The following is a 17,782-nucleotide window of genomic DNA, read 5'->3' on the forward strand; positions in this document are numbered from 1 at the left end:
ACAATCTGAATATAAAGTTTTCCACAAAACATACATTTGTTCCCCTGGTTACGCCTGAGGGTCCGACTAATACCCGGAACCACCATTACACGCCCGTTGGGTTCTCATGCAACGGAAACGTTGTTCACTCCTCCAGTAATTAGGACGGACCATAGCTACGTCTTTAGAACGGGAGGTAGCGGGAGGTATTATAGTCCGCTGAGCTTTGTTTTGTTTCCCCTTGCTATGGTTACTACTATACTGAATATATTTATTTATACCACGGTCTGCGGGAATACTCGATTCTGATTGGATGCAGGGTGTGCATTAACTCCTGATATACGGACACCTGGAGGCGTAACCAGGGAAACAAATGTATGTTTTGTGGAAAACTTTATATTCAGATTGTAAAACGCATGAAAATATAAATGAATGGTCTTAATTTGGTCACCGTTGGTAAGTGACCGTGGTATAAACGGGATAATGCCCTTCGAGGTGTCCATTATCAGGAATTAATGGACTTCGCGGAGGCAACCGTCCTCCGCTTCGCGTCGGACGGTTCACGCCTCCACGTCGTCCATTAATTCCTGATAATGGACACCTCGTCGGGCATTATCCCTTACATATATTATATATATTTAGCAGGGTAGGCCTAAGTAACAAATGTCGGGTTGAAATCGGGCTCCGGCTCATAATTACAGGGCACAACGAGTAAACCCCCTCGTCATGTGTCAGTCTGTGTGGGAGGCGGAGCCCTGGCGTTACACGTGTTTATTATTTTTTGAAGCGCAATCGTGTTTACATCCTTTTTATTTAGTGTTTCAATTTTATTTATTGTTTTTGGTGGTGTTTCGTTTTTATTCAAGAGCTTTTTTTGTTAATAATAGATTGTTTTTGGTTGTTTTGTTAATTTATTCTGGATACTTTAAATGTCTTCCAGACGTCCAGTTCCAGTGTTCTTTAACAATAAAAGTTTATTGATCTTCGAAAGGGTGTACTTTATCATTATATTAGTTGAAAAACTGCAATATTATCGCTTATCGCAATAATTTCTGGGGCAATTAATCGCCCAGAAAAATTTATCGTGACAGGACACACACACACACACACACACACACACACACACACACACACACACACACACACACACACACACACACACACACACACACACACACACACACACACACACACACACACTCTTTTTCTTTGACACTGCTTTTTGCAGATTAAGCACTAATAACCATTTAAAAATGTACCCCACCCATACCTGTAAACCTAGCACAGTGAGGTGCTTCCCTCAACCTCACCTTTATATTTATAGCGTAATCTGAGAGCGAATATCCCTCCTATTTGTCTTAAAACTGGAGCAGACACACAAGGGAGGAAAGCTAACACCTTGTAGCTTATCACTCCGGGTTGTCCAGTTCAGTGGAAATAGGAGCACAGGACAGCTAATGCAGCCGTTGTGTGTATTGTTTCGCATCGAACAGATAAACAGTGAACTTTTAGGATTGTGATATCATTCTCTTTGCGTTGTCCTTCAAAGCTTTGGAGTTGAATAGTGTGTTAATGAGTTTGCTCCATCAGAGGCTTATCTACTGTGCCTTATGTTCTTCCATCTCTCCTCCTGTCTTGTCTGTTCAGATCGGGCGGGCAGCATCAGCACGTTAGACTCTTTGGACTTCGCTCGCTACTCGGACGACGGGAATCGCGAGACGGACGAACGGGTGACGGGTAAGTCCAGCAGAGTGGCGTCCCACCCGCCGGCCCCCCACCTGTCCCCGCCCACTTCCGTCCTGGGAGGGAGGGGGGGGGGGGGAGTGCGTTATAGCGAGACCAAAACAAAACATAAGTGTTTCAAAGAAGGATGTCAATAAGAGCGTTGAAAGTGCTGAGGATGTCATGTCGCAACGACATCATGACCCCATGGCCTTGATCTTGATAAGTGCAGCGCTAGTACCAGGGTTTATCTTTTCAACCCACAGTATCAAATTCAACTCAAGAAATTCTGATTCCAAAGAGTGAGTTCCCAACATTGATAAAGATCGTATTAGTAGGTCATACCAGTTATCTCAATGGCTCACATGGCTCGGTACAAGCAAGACTTTTATAGCTTCGGACATTTTGTTTGTCTCAAAAGCCTCTCGGCTATTACTGCAACACAGTAGATGAGTTTGTACCGTTAACGCAATTCTGACCTGAAACCCTCCCCCCATCAACACCTCCCCCACACCCCCTTATATCCACACTCACACTCACCTTCCCCGCTGAAGTCAGGGAGTATTTTTGGTACGGGTGTCGTCCACTCCCCCCGGCTGGGAATTTAGCGAGGCGCATCCAGCCGGGATCTTCGGCTGGCGTCGTGACGCACCAATAAGCACGGGCTCAGGCTAAATGAACGCATCACCACCTCGCAGACACACGCCGCCACAAAGAGTCGTCAAGAACACACACACACCTCGTTGTGCACAGGAACATTGGGGCCTGTTAAAAGGCGATCCGCGTCAATCGAGGGACAGCTAGGTTGGATTTAGTTATGTTCTATATCAGAAAAAACATATATTCTCCTGGGTGAGCTGGAAACGGAATTTATCTACGTTACATTAATTCATCTTTTTTCTAAGGGACATTTTAATAAAAATCTAATATATATAAGATATATTTTGTGTAACTTATTTTCATTTATTGTTTACTCCATGTAGATCAACAACCCTTGAATGTAAACCACTCATTGAACGTGGTTGAGCAACGTAAACGTTTCAATGCATTTTATTGGTTTATCTTGGCCTCTCCAATATGGCGGCAAAATTGATGTACAACCCAAAGGCCCATGCGGCGTCTATGCAATATGGGTGTAATTGTGGTTGGAACACAGGTGTACTTCATGACATTAATTATGAGCACTGGCATGTCTACAGACCCATAATTAACCTAATGAGCTGCAGCTGTTTCCCTCCCAGCCATCACGCCTCAGTGATGAATGTTTTACCAGAGAAAGTGCATTATAGAGGATAGAGTATATCAAATATGCTTGTTATGAATCTCAATAAACCCCTAAGGTGAAGTTAATCTAATGGAGTGGGCCTTAAATCATTCATTATAAAGTTAATACAGCAGTAGCGACTCCAATGCCAAAGCAAGGGCTCTTGAGAAAAGTGTGATGTGGAGGCGAGATTGTGTCTACCTTCCTCCTCACCAGCGGAAATGTTTCTGGTGTTTCTCCTGAAGTTATTCTACACACACGCCATCCCTTCTCTGAATCTGGCACCTTCTCCCGAAAACAACCTCCACTTCCCCGCCACCTCCTCCCCCTCCACCACCTCCTCCCCCTCCCCTCCCCTCCCCTCCCTTCTGCTCCCTGGTCTCCCTTGTCAAAATGTCCGCCGCCCCGGCTGTCTGACTCTGGGTTTTCTATCTTTCCTCTGACGTTGATCAAACTCCCAGTGAAATGATCCTGGACAAGTCACACCATCCAAGACTAGCTGTCGCTTTATTTGGTTTTTGTGTTTTCTTTGTTTTGCTTCCTTTGTTTCCCAAACTTTTTTTATCTTGTTTTGATTCAGTTTGATTGGTTTTATTTTTCTATTTAGTTGCCCTTTGCATCATGTGCACTCTTTTTCTGCCGATAACGACATTGCTGTAATTTATTTTATTTTATTCATTTTGTACTAAATATGTAAATTGCCATTCTTGTACAATGCCGGTCCTATATAGCCTTCAATTTAGAGCATGAATCACTGTCAAATGTCACATTAATGGCAGAACTTCAGTGCACAGATATGCAACTTATTTCCGTTGTGTCCCATTGCTTAAAAAACTAAACCTAACTCCCCATGTGCTTTTTTGCTTATATTATTAGCAGTTACACATGCAGCGATACTATACGTGAAACTGGTTATAGCAAATAAAAGTTTTATAAATCTTGATCATTTAAAAATAATTTGCCTTTTCTCAGGAACATCTAATTGTTTGTTAAACACAATTCTATTATTGACATTTTATCATAGTTGAACCTTACACTTATCAATTGCATGAGTTAGTGACTTGAAACCAAATTATGAACATATAATTGACTGGAAAACCAATAAATCCATTGTCAGACATCTTCTAGGGGCCGGTTGCTTAGAGTGTTTGCTTATATATTCGGATGTTTGATGAAACATTGTTCACAAAACACATTGAATCTAAATCAGTTTTGTGCAGTGTAAATGAGATCAGTGTTCTGTTTTTGAGATGCGCCTCACAGTGCAGTTTTGACACAATAATTGCTCTCGTCATCTTTGACCTGGCCGGTGTAATCTGCTGCATGTGTTTTTCACAGCCATGGATTGCATGCCTTTTTTGTTGGTTTCGTGACTCTCCAACTTTTTAGTGTGATTGTGTTCAACCTCGTACTGCCATCTTTTGTGTTTTGTTGTTGTTTATTTCATTTTCATTTTTTTACCTTTTTAATTCCTGACATCGGTTGGATGCACTTCCTGTGTGTGTGTGTGTGTGTTGTCACTTCCTGTCCAGTGCTGGAGTTTGAGCTACGGAAAGCAAAGGAGACCATTCAGGCCCTGCGCACCAACTTGACTCAGGCAGCAGGTGTGGCGTACTTTAAACTTCTTCCAAATCTCAACCTCCTGTTTTCTTTCCCTCATTTATTTCTTGTGTTTCTGAGAGAAGTGTCTCTGCATTGCTGCTGGACCTCCTTCAAATGATTTAAATACCACTGCCATCATGTCTTCGTCTTTTCTATTCTATTTTAGAAAGTGAACTGACCTCCCAGGAAAGGAAAAAACACAAGTCTAGTGTTGAGTTCCAGGTAAAGTACATGGCAATATAAAAACAAAGCACAAGTGTCACTGTTGATCATGGAGGGTCGTGGACCAATAATGTGCCAATCTGTCTCTCCCTCTTCATTCTCAGGACCCAATCCGACAGCTGGAGAAACGAGCCTTAAACTTCCTTGTCAATGAGTATTTGTTAAGGAACGAATACAAACTCGCTGCCATCACCTTCTCTGATGAAAACGATGACCAGGTAATGTTTCTTTAAAAAACAAAAATAAGTTTACATTTTACTTGAATTGGTTTCTCGTTTAAAGATGCTAAAGGACTTCAAGTTGAAAAGCTCTGTCAGAACCAAATAAAGTTACAACTGCTGACAGATAACTTTTTAATAGCCACTATTATGAAGTAGAGGCCATTACGTTTTTTCCGAAACACATTTGTGTAACTAGAGCCAGCTGTGTTTGTCCTACGATGATACCTCTGTTAAAAAGGGTTTCCAGGCCTCGTACATCAGAACGCATCATTCTTGTAGTAATTGTAGGCTAATCAAAATGTTGTTTTGCCACACTTCGCATGAAAAGAGCTGTGTCAGTTTCAAACGCAACACTGTCTCTCCATAATGACAAGTAAATCCTAAATAATGACCCAAACGTTATTACCGTCAATAACATTCCTATGCTCCTATGCTTCATAAACGGATGCGGTTGTTGCCACTGTTGATGTAAAAGGACCACAAGAAACACAACTTTCCTGAAGTTGTTGTGATGCTGATTGTGTGTGTGTGTGTGTGTGTGTGTGTGTGTGTGTGTGTGTGTGTGTGTGTGTGTGTGTGTGTGTGTGTGTGTGTGTGTGTGTGTGTGTGTGTGTGTGTGTGTGGCCCGTGGCCTGTGGCCTGGCAGGACTTTGAGCTGTGGGACGACGTGGGTCTCAACATCCCCAAGCCCCCTGACCTGCTGCAGCTCTACAGGAACGGAGGCTCCGTGGCCTCGTCGCCCCGGGAGACGGTGGACGTGGCCGTGAGCATGGAGCTGGGCGATCTGCCAGGGAACTACACCTCCCAGGAGCAGTCAAAGAAGCCCGACCTCTTGCAGCAGGTGAGTTAGCCGTCCTTATTGGTCTTTCTATATTCTTCAATTCATAAACCGTGTGCATTTTTGATCTTTGACTCGTAATGGATCCGGGTAGATTTTTGATATTTGACCGATGTCCCTACCCGTAGGGACATCGGTCAAATATCAAAAATCTACCCGTAGTCATCGTTGAGCTAGATTCCTTTATTCACTGATTAATTCATTGGATTAAAGTCCTCCTACATGACAGGGAAGCCCAAGAGTTGGTTATAGGTGTGCATTAAATAACATTGATTTATTCATGTTAGAGGCTAATTACTTTTCATCTACTGAGCCTCGAGAATATCACAGCCTAAAGTGTGTGTGTGTGTGTGTGTGTGTGTGTGTGTGTGTGTGTGTGTGTGTGTGTGTGTGTGTGTGTGTGTGTGTGTGTGTGTGTGTGTGTGTGTGTGTGTGTGTGTGTGTGTGTGTGTGTGTGCGTCCTGCAGCAGCAGACGGAGCTGGTGCAGGAGCTGGAGTACCAGATCGGCCTCCTCAACACTGAGAAGGAGAGCCTGGCTGAGCAGATCAGGAAAATGCACAGGTATGTGCGCATATCTTTGTGTTAGCGTGTGACCTTTCTCACTTTAAGGCACATTAGACCCCGGCGCCTTTTAATGCTCGCTAATTATTTGCTAGGGTTAGGGTCATTTTTAAAAAGGGGCAGCATGTTCCTCAGGAGGCTGAGTGGGTTGACTGGTCAGCGAAAGGTTGCTAGTTCGTGTGTCGAGGTCTCCCTGAGCAAGACACCTCACCCTTAACTGCTCCCGATGAGCTGGCTGTCGCCTCGCATGGTGGACACCGCCCTCGGTTTGTGAATGTGTGCACGAATGGGTGAATGTAAATTTTAATGCAATTTTCTCCACCATAATGACAGTGATTTTGCATTAAGGGAGAAGTATATTTCCACTACCTGATCAGTGTGCCAACCTAGCTCCGACTTCACGACGGCTTTTGTTCCTCGGTCCCACAAGATGAAAGACTCTTCAAAGGAACCAAGCGCAGCGGTTGCTATGTTTATACACGGTGCAATTTAGCTCGTTGTTGTGACAATGCATCCAAATAAACCTATTTTAAGCGCAACAGGTTGCGCAAGAGCAGAAACCCTGATTGATGTGCTGGTCAGTGGCCGGGGCCGCATAAGAACAACACCGAAACTAAACTAGCCTTAAATGACCACACAAGCTCAACCTTACTCTCCAATTAGAGTGGAAGAACTCCTGAGAAATCACCGTCTCCAATGCCGCAGCTATTTAGCTGCTGGCTCACTCGTGTGTTTTGACTTGGATTACCCACGTAGCGGTGGAAATTCAGTCTGACTTCTCTCAGCGGAGCCGGAGATGACCGCTATGTATCAATACGCGATATTCACGTTGTGTCTAAACCCACACAGCGCTCTGTGTTTGACAGCAACGAGCACAATTGATTTTAATTTTATGTTCAACTAGTAAAGTGAATAGAGTGAGTAGCACTGTGTGAATAAAGTTTAGTTGTGCTTGGTCAAATGTCTCTGAAGTCGTCTTCCATTCTCTTCCGCCACAGTGAGATTCAGATCCTGAAGAGGTGCGCTTCGTCCCCGCCGTCGGCCCCCCTAGACCTGGGCGGCTGCCCCACGTCTGGCCCTCCCTCCACCGACTCATCGGATCTCCCGTCCACGGTATATGTGAAGTAGCGTCATTTAGGGAGCATCGTGTTGCTGTCGATAGGACTGCAACTACCGATTATTTTTTTATAGTCGATTGCTATAACGATTTGCTCTTTGATTAATCAAAGAATCATTTACCCTAGTCTATAAAAAAAAATTTAATAATAAAACATGCCATCACAAGTTACCAGAGTCCAAAGTGATGTCGTAAGTGTGCTTGCTTTATCTGACAAGCAGCCAAGAAACACTAAACTACATATTTTGTAATTATCCAAAAACCAAATATTTGAATTGAACTGCAACATTAACCAGCAATTTTTTTTCTAATTGTTTTACATCAATGGCTTAAACGAAAAATCGATTTATCAAAATTATATTCTTAACTAGAATACAAGCTAATGTTTTTTCGGATGTTTTCTTGATTTAATATTGTGTTGCATACTCTAAATGGTTAATTGTCGCTAACTAAAGCTACCGCTACCCTCAGCGGCCGCTGGATAACGGCCAGTACCTGGACATCCGGGCTGGGTCAACGGTTGAGGACAGTGCGGACCCTCCCATGACCCAGAGTTCCCCACAGCCCCAGACGCAGTCTCACGGCAAGCTAAAAAGCAGAGGCCCTGTCCATTTTGACCAGCCCAATCGGTGAGTAAAAAAAATCAATAATACATTTTGATTCAGCATCGTGTTCAAACCAGGTCCTCTGATAGTATATAGGATTCTGATATTTTTACCGCTTAAAAGTCAATCCAACTCAGAGGCTACGGAGGCCCATTTCTATGTAGTGACTATTGACGGCCACTAGAGGGCGCAAGGTGACTATTATCATAGCTGATCTGATTTCAATTGCATATTTCCAAGTCATCGAAGATAGCGGAACAGGACATAAGCCTATGCAATCAAGATAATTCTATAGAAAAATAATGATTTATTTTTTTTAAATAACATTTACAAATGCATAGATGCAAGTCGAGCCACAGATAAAAGCATCGGAACTACACGTGAAACAGCAGATATCCCTGCGGCTTCTTGCATGGTGAATTATTAATGCAACATGATCCATCAAGCTACCACGGCGCTAGGCAGGTCCAGTCGCCTGAGGACCGAGCAGACTGAGCTGGGGCCCTGGAAATGGTGCCGCTGCCACCACGACCACCACCACGCCTCATTATTTAGCCCTCCTGTTGTGTTTATGCTGTCCCCCCCCCCCTCCTCCTCCACCAATAGGAAACTGTCTCCGGCCTTCCAGCAGGCACTGCTGTCCTTCTGCAGAATGTCCTCCGACAGCCGCCTCGGAGCGGAGGTACGACACACACACACACACATACACGCGCACATACACACTCGCACACGCACACTCAGAGAGACACAGACACACACGCCTGACCCTAGACCAAACAAACTCAAAAAGTGAGGTATTATGCTAATTGTGCATGTGTGTTTGAAACAAAGGAAAATTAAAAACATGGACACAATTAAAAAGTTTTTCGAAAAGCCTTTTGTTTGTACTTTGTTTGTAATGTTTCTCCCTCTCTGTCTGTGTTTTTCTCTGTCCCTCTCTGTCTCTCTCTGTCCCGCTGTCTCTCTCTGTCCCTCTGTCTCTGGCTCTGTCTCTCTCTCTATCTCTCGCCCCCCCGTCCGTCCGTCCCAAGGTGTCCCGCATCGCCGACAGCGAGGAGAGTGTGATGCTCATGCTGGGTCGCTGCCTCCCCCACATCGTCCCCAACGTGCTCCTGGCCAAGAGAGAGGTAGGACAGGACACGCCCCCCCCCCCCTCCGGCGCTGTCCACTGTCCCCGCCCCCCACCCCCGCCTCCTTCGCCTACACCCCTCCCTCCTCTTCATCAGCATCACTATGGGCCTCTTGGCTGCTGTAGTGGTTTAGATACACATGGAGCAGCGGGGGGGGAGGCATGCAAGTGGGGAGGAAATAGAGGCCGAAATAAAAAACATTTTTTTTGTATTTGTTAGTCCGCCATGATGTCACCCATGTTGTTGTTTTTTTGTTATGGTTTCCTTTGCATATTTGCCCGGTCTTGTCTGGCCCTCAGACCAGCCCGCGCAATGTTGCCATATTGTGGGATATCTTAAAACCCTCTCAGACGAGGCTGACGTGCCTCGCGCCCGCAGCAGTCACAAACAGTCCCATGTGTATCTTTACTTTTTTCATTTGTTTTTATTTATTTGATTTGATGATTGTTTTTTTCATATTTTTAAATGAATGTTCACAGGCTGTCTGGTTTTCACCGGTCTCATCTCTTTTCTCCTTCTTCTTCTTCTACTTCTCTCCTCCACCTCTTTGCTTCTCTCTCGCTTTTTTAAAATATTGTTTCTTCTACTTTGTTTTCATTTTCTTCCATACATTGTTTTTCATTCCCACCGCACTCCATTCTCACGCAACCTTGCGCGTGCCTTTTCCCGCCCGTAGAGAATGGTCGCGCACCTGTGCCAGGTGAGTCCTCTCGTGTGCTCATCTGCATGCTATCCCCTCCTCCCCCTCCTCCTCCTCAAGAGTGCCGATACGTCGTCAGCCTTGTACATAAAATCAAACAAAATGAAGCGAGTCGTGCTCTCACCGGTTACAACCACTGGCGCATCTTTCCCCTACTGTTACACCCAGCGGCAGCCGATAATATAGTGGTGGGGTACAGCTGTGTGATTTGTGGTTTTAGCCTGTGGAGTTCTGCCTTTCTGCCATTCCCCCCCGCTAAACTCTCCTGGGATCCCATTGGTTCCCCGTCCCTATGTGGCTTCTCTTATTGGCCGTCTCTCTGGCAGTCTCCCAGCTTACTGAAACGGTATCGCTGTTTATTTTTTAGGTTGTGTTTTTTTTTAAACATCACTTCAACTTGAATGCCTTTATTTTGTCTTTGTTCAGTTAAATGTGTGTGTGTGTGTGTGTGTGTGTGTGTGTGTGTGTGTGTGTGTGTGTGTGTGTGTGTGTGTGTGTGTGTGTGTGTGTGTGTGTGTGTGTGTGTGTGTGTGTGTGTGTGTTTCAAGAGGAGTGCCAGGTTGGACTGTCGAGCGGCCTACCTGCTTTGCATATAACCATGGTTACCTTTTTTTTTCTTTTTTTTAATGCTCCTCTGACAGTTATAAAGAACTTGGCATGCCTCCAAAAATCAAGGAAAAAGAAACGGAGCAGAAAGAGAGGAGTGTGAGAGGGGGAAAAAACAACAGCTTTAATGGCTTGGACTTTGCGCCGCTTCCGTTAGTCGCTCACACATGCACACCGATCATAAACACACCCACACAGACGCACACATACAGACACGTGGTGGTATATAGGTAAGCCCACCAATCTTGCATCTGCTGTCCATTGACCTGCCCTCGGATTTCGAAGACGCACCACCTTTGGGTTTGTTTGGATGGACTTCAAACGAACAGACCGGCAATTAAAGAGCTGAAACCCTGGCTTGCCACCTGCTCAACGCTATCTTGAGATCACCAATCACTCAACAGTCATCGACTGCACTTTGAGGACCAAAAAAAAACTTTCCCCTCCACATAAATTTGCATTTGAAATGGGAAAGCCTTGACAAAGAAATTGGGTAAGAAGTTGATATGGCATTGATTAGACTCTTGTCAAACACACACAGATAGTATAATATATATGTGTGTAAGCCCTGTAGAGATCTTATCAGTTAGCCACTTATTCCAGCAAGAACCTTGACGACAAGTGTTTTTTTTCTTTTGTCTATGCACTCGGACGGGGGGATTCCTAAGACTCTTATAAAGTGCTTTATCGTGAATGTACATAAGCCAATAAGCCGCCATATAGGGGCTTGTGACCCAATCACCAATAACAACCGACTTCCCCTTCACTACTGGCTAACGGTCAACGGTTCCCCAAACGACTATCTTTCGCATGTGAGGAGAGACCCTCTTAAGAAAGGACTCCACCTGTTGACAGACGTCTGCACACAACTGAATCCCCATCAAAAGTGCTGATAAGTGGCTGCAAGTTTAGCGCAGTGCAGCTGGTGTGCTTACCCCCCAAAGAAACGGTTTTCCTATATGCTATTGTAGTTTAATTCCTGGTATCTATTAATGTCAATATTACGCACCAGGAATCATCACTGCGCAATGTAAGAGCCAGTCGTCCCGTTGAGAGGGAAGAGGAGAGGAGGGGTCCCGTCCGTCCCCAGCCCCGCGAGACTTGTACGTCTCACGGGGGGCGTTGTATGTTAGTAATGACATACATGTGCGATGTATACTTGCTTCATCGTCCCGGCGATCTAGGAAGTGACCCGCAGTAGTACATTGCGTACAGTTCGCAGCGTGCTCTAGTCACAATAAGGAATATGAACGTGCGTTTAAATGGGAGCACTGTGGTAGCAGAGGACCAGTCAGAGCTTGAGATAGGTTGTTATACATTTTCTTTTTCAGTTTTTCTGCACCCAATATGATGTGCCTGTTTTGGGATCATAACATGATGGAAACAGATGATCAACGGGGGGCGTGTATGATATCAGATCTCTCTGTTACAGATTTAGAGAAAGCATTGTTTGTGTTTTCATTTCTTTGTTAGCTTTAGATTGAATTGGCTCTTTGTGGGTTGAATGTTTTTCATTCCTGTGATCTAGTTTTTGTACTGTTGTAATGTTAATCCCATTTGAGGTCAATAGTTAACAATAGCCACTGTTCTGATGCTATTGATCACAAAAGAACACAAATATTTTGATAAGTTGCATATGTCTGTTTGTAGTTAGCCGTTAAATGAAGGTTATGTTATTTGAAAAAGACTGTTTGACATAATTTCGTAACTTCAGCTTCATATGGAGGATTTTGTGTTAAGTTTGGCTATAATCAGACACAGTTGCAGTCAAAATCGAATAATACGACTGTGTTAAACATTTTCTGAACACAGCAGTCATAATTATAGAAGAAAAACAAACCAATCACCTTCAAATCATTCCAAAGGAAGTTGTGTTTGGACACTGAGTCTCTAAAGAGCAAACAGTTTGATTATGATTAAGATGATGCACATGCACTGTAAATGAAGGGCCAATTCAGTGCAGTTTTGTGAGAAGACAAAAAGCAATAGAAAGCCATTGAAGCTCAGGAAATTGTGATTTAACGTGCAAGAGCAACTACCCGTAAATCACGGTGATGTTACTTAAAACAAACTATTTTACAATATTTCGTAACTTCGGCTTTGAGTAGAGGATTTCTTGTTACGGTTGGCTATAATCGGACACACCAAATGGAATAATGAGCCCGTGTTTCACTTTTTCTGATTACACAAGTCATAATTATAGAAGGAAAAACAAACCAATCACTTTCAAATCATTCCAAAGGAAACGTTTGGACTGAGATTCCCGAAAAGAGCAAACAGTTTGGTTATGCAACAATACGATGCACATAAATAAAGTGCCAGTTCAGGGCAGATTACAGGTATTTTCGGGCTTTGAGGGGCGGTGCTGTGTGGTCCACACTTCACCTGCCCACCATGTTTACCCAGGGAACACTCCTCCTGTGTGAATCTGAGGAGCTTCTAGAAGGCAGAGTCAGGCAGGAGTATAGGGCAGGATTAGCCCCGGGGTCAGTGTGGGTACTACTCCCTTCAGATGTGTGTTTTAGACTTTTTTTTTTTTTTTTTTTTTGTACCGCTGAGTCCTCTGAACGATATTCTGCCGCAACCTGTGGTTTCTTTCAAAATGTGACCGTTAAAAAATTAAGGCATATTCGGTTATTTGATATTTGAAAAATATTGTTGTTGTTTTTTCACCAAGTATTTCGATGCGTGGACGGATCTGGCACCCTGCCAAACTTCTCAGTCATTTTCACTCGGGATCCAAAACGAACAACCATTATTTCCCCCGACCCCTGGCCAACGTGGAGGGGTGGGGGTTCATCCAGCCCTTAGTGAGTCATCGCAGGCCCCCTTTTTCTTTCCACTTTTACCCACAATTCTTTGCATTTATCAAAGCCAACGTCAGGTCTTATTCTCCCTGTGCCAACACTTGGTGGGAAAATCTGGTATTCTTCCTGGAAAAAAAAGGGAATGGAAGAAAAAAAGAAAGGAAAACTTGAATTGGGGTATAAGAGGCGGGAATTTGGAGCTGACCACTGTTTGGCCGAGAAGGACCCTGTATCTCTTTCTCTCGCTGTCAGCCCACAAGGTTCACCTGAACTCGGCCTGAACTCTGCAAAGCCCTCAGTGTTTTCATTAGGTGGCGGGAAGCTGTTGCGAATGTATCAGCCCTATATGTGTGTGTGTTTGTGTGTGTCTGGGTGTGTGTGTGTCTTTCTGCGCATAACATGTCTTTGTTGTGCTTTGCTCTCTGGTTTAAGTGAGCGTGAATGTGTGCTACGCTAAGCTCCCAGACCTGTCAAACTGTCCAGGGTGAACACCCCCCCCCCCCCCCCCCCCCCTCCACACTGTGTTTGCAGACTCCTGTTGTTGAATACAGGTGACGTGTATTCCCCTAGTGCCTCTCTCTCTCTCTGTCTGTCTGTCTGTCTGTCTCTCCCTTTTTCATCTCTCCCTTTTACTTCTCTCTCTGTCTCTTTGTGTGTGTGTGCGTGCGCGCATGTGTGTGTGTGTGTGTGTATGTGTGTGTCGCTGTCTGTGTCCATCTGTGTGTCTCTCTCTCTCTCTCTCTCTCTCTCTCTCTCTCTCTCTCTCTCTCTCTCTCTCTCTCTCTCTCTCTCTACATTTTTCTCCTCTTTCTTTCTTTCTTTCTTTCTGGGGACTTTTCTCGTAGAAAATATTCCTCAGCCCCCTCCTTCCCCTATCTCTCACCCTGAAAAACAGAGCCCTCCCCCCTCCCTAATAATCCTTGTGTGTGTGTGTGTGTGTGTGTGGTTCTCTCCCTCCGTCGGGTGGTCCAGGAGCTCATCCCCCTCATCCTGTGCACGGCCTGCCTCCACCCCGAGGCCAGGGAGCGAGACCAGCTCCTCCACATCCTCTTCAACCTCATCAAGAGACCCGACGACGAGCAGAGGTGTGTGGGTGTGCGGGTGTGCGCCCGCCCCTGTCGCGTGCGTCTCTGTGTGTGTGTGTTTCACTTCGTACGTGTGTCGATGCATTAAAGGTCCCATATTACGCCACCAGGTGTGAGTGTGATGCGCCGTTGCAAGCCGTTTGGAAAATCTGCCTCTAGTGACATCACAAGTGGGCGTGTCTACCTAGATGTGGGTTGGATAGATCAGTCTACCAGCCTACCCAGTGGACTGTAGCAAAGGTTGCTCATCTCTCCGTCGTTCATCCAGGTAGACACGGCCGCTTGTGATGTCACTAGAGGCAGATTTGCAAAACGGCTTGTAACGGCTAATCACACTCACACCTGGTGGTATAATATGGGCTCTTTAAACGCACTGTGTGGGCTAAGTTGAAGACCCTAGCTTACCTAAATCATCCCAGAAGTCCACGGATGGATTTATGGATGGATAAGCAGCCGTTCTGAATATCCCATGTGAAAGATTATGATTTGGCCTTAGTCGAGGGGGTATTATGTTAAGAGAAGAAAGCGATACACATATTTTTCTGAAAAGTCAGCACTCATTGTGTTCTAATATGAATTCTCATATTCAGCATTGATGCTCCCCACATTTCCCTTCTGGGATCCATTGGAGTACCCCTTCTCACGCACCATAGCATCGACGTTACTAAGAGAACACACCTCGTTTCGTGTACAGTTCTGACGCCCATGACACACACAACATGGCGAGCGTTGATGTTGATGTTGCGCGTGCTTTTGTCTCGCATCCCCCCCTCTCCACAGACAGATGATCCTGACGGGATGCGTGGCGTTTGCCCGGCACGTGGGCCCCACGCGCGTGGAAGCCGAGCTCCTGCCCCAGTGTTGGGAACAGGTACTACAGCTCCCCTCCAAGGATAAACCTAACCGTGGCCGAAAAGCAACCTTTCTGAAGTGATTGTGTCATCCACTGCACTCCCAAGAAGTAGAGAAAACTAAACAGTATAAAGCTTCTATTCTACTTTTATTTGGCTCGTTGGAATATCCATTAAATGTTCTGATGGATAATGGCTCAAACCCTCTTTTGCTTGACTTCCTACCGCCCTGCCTTTTAACAAGATCATGTTTTTTTAAACCGCTGTTTGGTTACAGCTGTAGTCGAAGGCGAAGTTGCCGTGGGCCCTTAACCGGTTTCAGCCGGTCACGACTGGTCTCAACTCGAGTTTGCTTGTAATTTGGGCAAATCTATTAATACGGGTTGCATTCTCCTGTTGCTTGCATGAAAAACGAAACGCAACAGATGTTGACTCTAATAACAGGATTGGTAGGGAATACAACCATAACTACTATTTGTTTATGTCTTGTGTTTGCCCCCCCTCCTGCCAGCATGCTTTTTTTATATCGGTCTCTATTGACATGGTCGAAGTACTCAGGAGTATTGTGATGAGACTTCTGATACATTCTGATACTCGGCGTGCGTAGGGGGGGGAGCGTGTGTGTTTGTGATTACGCGTGCGTGTTTGTACATCCATGCCCCGAGAATGTTTTCAATGATCAAGGCTGCTTCTAGTTGTCGCCATCGTGTCCTCGTCCTAGATTTGAGTCTTTTTTTTCGAAGGAACCAAAAAACAGCAGTTATTGCAACACGCACACATTGATGTTATTATTCCTCCCATCCCAGTGTCCTGAACCAAACAAAGATGATGAATGTGATTGACGCTACCTCGACGAGGGTTCATAGTCCGGACTCTTACCTCGCCTCCTCCATCGTGTCCCTGATCGTTTGTTGGCGTGTTGTGTGTGTGTGTGTGTGTCTTTCTATGTTTTTCGGGGGTGCCACCTGGGCCACCTCATAATACTCCTTTTTATGACAAACACATTGTGCCGCCATGGCAACGGCAGCTGCCTGCGGTCTGGCTGTCTGCGAGCAGTCCTGCCCAGAAGGACAAATAGCCGTCCCCGCAGGGTCAGACGCTTGATTACAGCGCCGAGTTGTGGCTTCCCTCTCCTCGCCTTTCTCCTCCCCTCTTCCCATTCCCGGGCCCAGTGTTTATCCACTTTCTGCTGCCCTCATTTGCCTTTCGGTTTCTCACCGGCCCGTTCTCTCTCTCTCTCTCTCTCTCTCTCTCTCTCTCTCTCTCTCTCTCTCTCTCTCTCTCTCTCTCTCTCTCTCTCTCTCTCTCTCTCTCTCTCTCTCTTTCTCTTTCCCCCCCCCCCCCTCTCTCCCTGCAGATCAACCACAAGTACCCAGAGAGAAGGCTGCTGGTGGCAGAGTCTTGTGGGGCCTTAGCACCGTACTTGCCTGTAAGAGACTCCCAGGAACTCCTGCACATCATTCTGCTCCACAAATACACACAATGCCCTCAGATGATCTGTGTGTGTCTTTTCATGTGTGTGTGTTTTTTCTCATGCATGTCTGTGTGTGTTTCTGATTGTGTGCGTCCGTGTACATCTTCTCATGCGTGCAGAAAGAGATCCGCAGCTCCCTGGTGCTGTCCATGCTGCAGCAGATGCTGGCGGAGGACAAGGCGGACATGGTGCGGGAGGCGGTGGTCAAGAGCCTGGGCATCATCATGGCCTACATCGACGACCCCGACAAGTACTCCCAGGTCTGCGTGCGTACGTGTGGCTGTGTCTGTGTGTGTCTGTGTCTGTCTGTGTGTGTGTGTCTGTGTGTCCGTGTGTCAGTCTCTGTATCAGTGTGTGTCCGTGTGTGTGTGTCTGTCTGTCTGTCTGTCTGTCTGTCTGTCTGTCTGTCTGTCTGTGTGTCTGTGTGTCTGTGTGTCCGTGCGTCCGTGTGTGTGTCTGTGTGTGTCTGTGTGTGTCCGTGTGCGTCTCTAGGGCTCCGCTAGTGTTACTGCTAAGATGTTGTTTAACAATGGCTCTTCGGATCATAGATATCCCCTATATTGGTAACAGAATTGGAACTGGGACTAATGAGCAGAAACGCCTGTGTGTGTGTGTGTGGGTGTGGCGTTAGGGCTCTGCTAATAACCATGAGGTCATGAGGACATTTGAAGAGACTTTCTAGCATCTGTGTCATCCTTAATGGAGACGTGCATAATAAGCCAGTGTATATCCGTACGGGCTAGATGTTTGTTTGAAGCGAGTGTTGAGTGTGTGTGTGTCCCCCTCGCAGGGCCTGGAGCTCATGCTGCTGTCCCTGGCCGACCCCTCTGAGCGGGTGGTGAGTGCCACCCACCAGGTCTTCATCCCCGCCTTCGCCGCCTGGACCACCGAGCTGGGCATCCTGCACACCACGCTCATCCCCTCCCTGCTCACGCGCATCGAGAAGCTGCTGCTGGTTGGTGTGAGTATGAGTGTGTGTGTGTGTGTGTGTGTGTGT

At 45.8% G+C, this 17,782-nt stretch overlaps 1 protein-coding gene across 14 annotated transcripts in view; it reads left to right on the forward strand.

Annotated features, from left to right (window-relative positions):
- The window catches only part of relch (RAB11 binding and LisH domain, coiled-coil and HEAT repeat containing), a 39,297-nt gene that overhangs the window by 5,701 nt on the left and 15,814 nt on the right, over positions 1-17,782 (forward strand). For 6 of the 14 annotated variants that reach the window (XR_003974837.1, XM_030349649.1, XM_030349641.1 and 3 more), the window contains exons 2-17: positions 1,627-1,716; positions 4,498-4,569; positions 4,734-4,789; positions 4,894-5,007; positions 5,657-5,851; positions 6,316-6,410; positions 7,409-7,523; positions 7,999-8,156; positions 8,739-8,814; positions 9,164-9,259; positions 9,939-9,962; positions 14,348-14,460; positions 15,241-15,331; positions 16,669-16,740; positions 16,905-17,051; positions 17,576-17,746. Coding sequence is in view for 13 of the 14 variants with exons in the window: in XM_030349649.1 (XP_030205509.1) it covers positions 1,627-1,716; positions 4,498-4,569; positions 4,734-4,789; positions 4,894-5,007; positions 5,657-5,851; positions 6,316-6,410; positions 7,409-7,523; positions 7,999-8,156; positions 8,739-8,814; positions 9,164-9,259; positions 9,939-9,962; positions 14,348-14,460; positions 15,241-15,331; positions 16,669-16,740; positions 16,905-17,051; positions 17,576-17,746 (1,685 nt within the window). In the remaining variant the exon portion in view is untranslated. The remainder of the gene's footprint in view (positions 1-1,626; positions 1,717-4,497; positions 4,570-4,733; positions 4,790-4,893; positions 5,008-5,656; positions 5,852-6,315; positions 6,411-7,408; positions 7,524-7,998; positions 8,157-8,738; positions 8,815-9,163; positions 9,260-9,938; positions 9,963-14,347; positions 14,461-15,240; positions 15,332-16,668; positions 16,741-16,904; positions 17,052-17,575; positions 17,747-17,782) is intronic. The other 8 variants (XM_030349652.1, XM_030349647.1, XM_030349651.1 and 5 more) reach the window with 5 other exon arrangements.

This window comes from Gadus morhua, chromosome 23 (assembly GCF_902167405.1).
Source record: "Gadus morhua chromosome 23, gadMor3.0, whole genome shotgun sequence".
NCBI lineage: Eukaryota > Metazoa > Chordata > Actinopteri > Gadiformes > Gadidae > Gadus > Gadus morhua.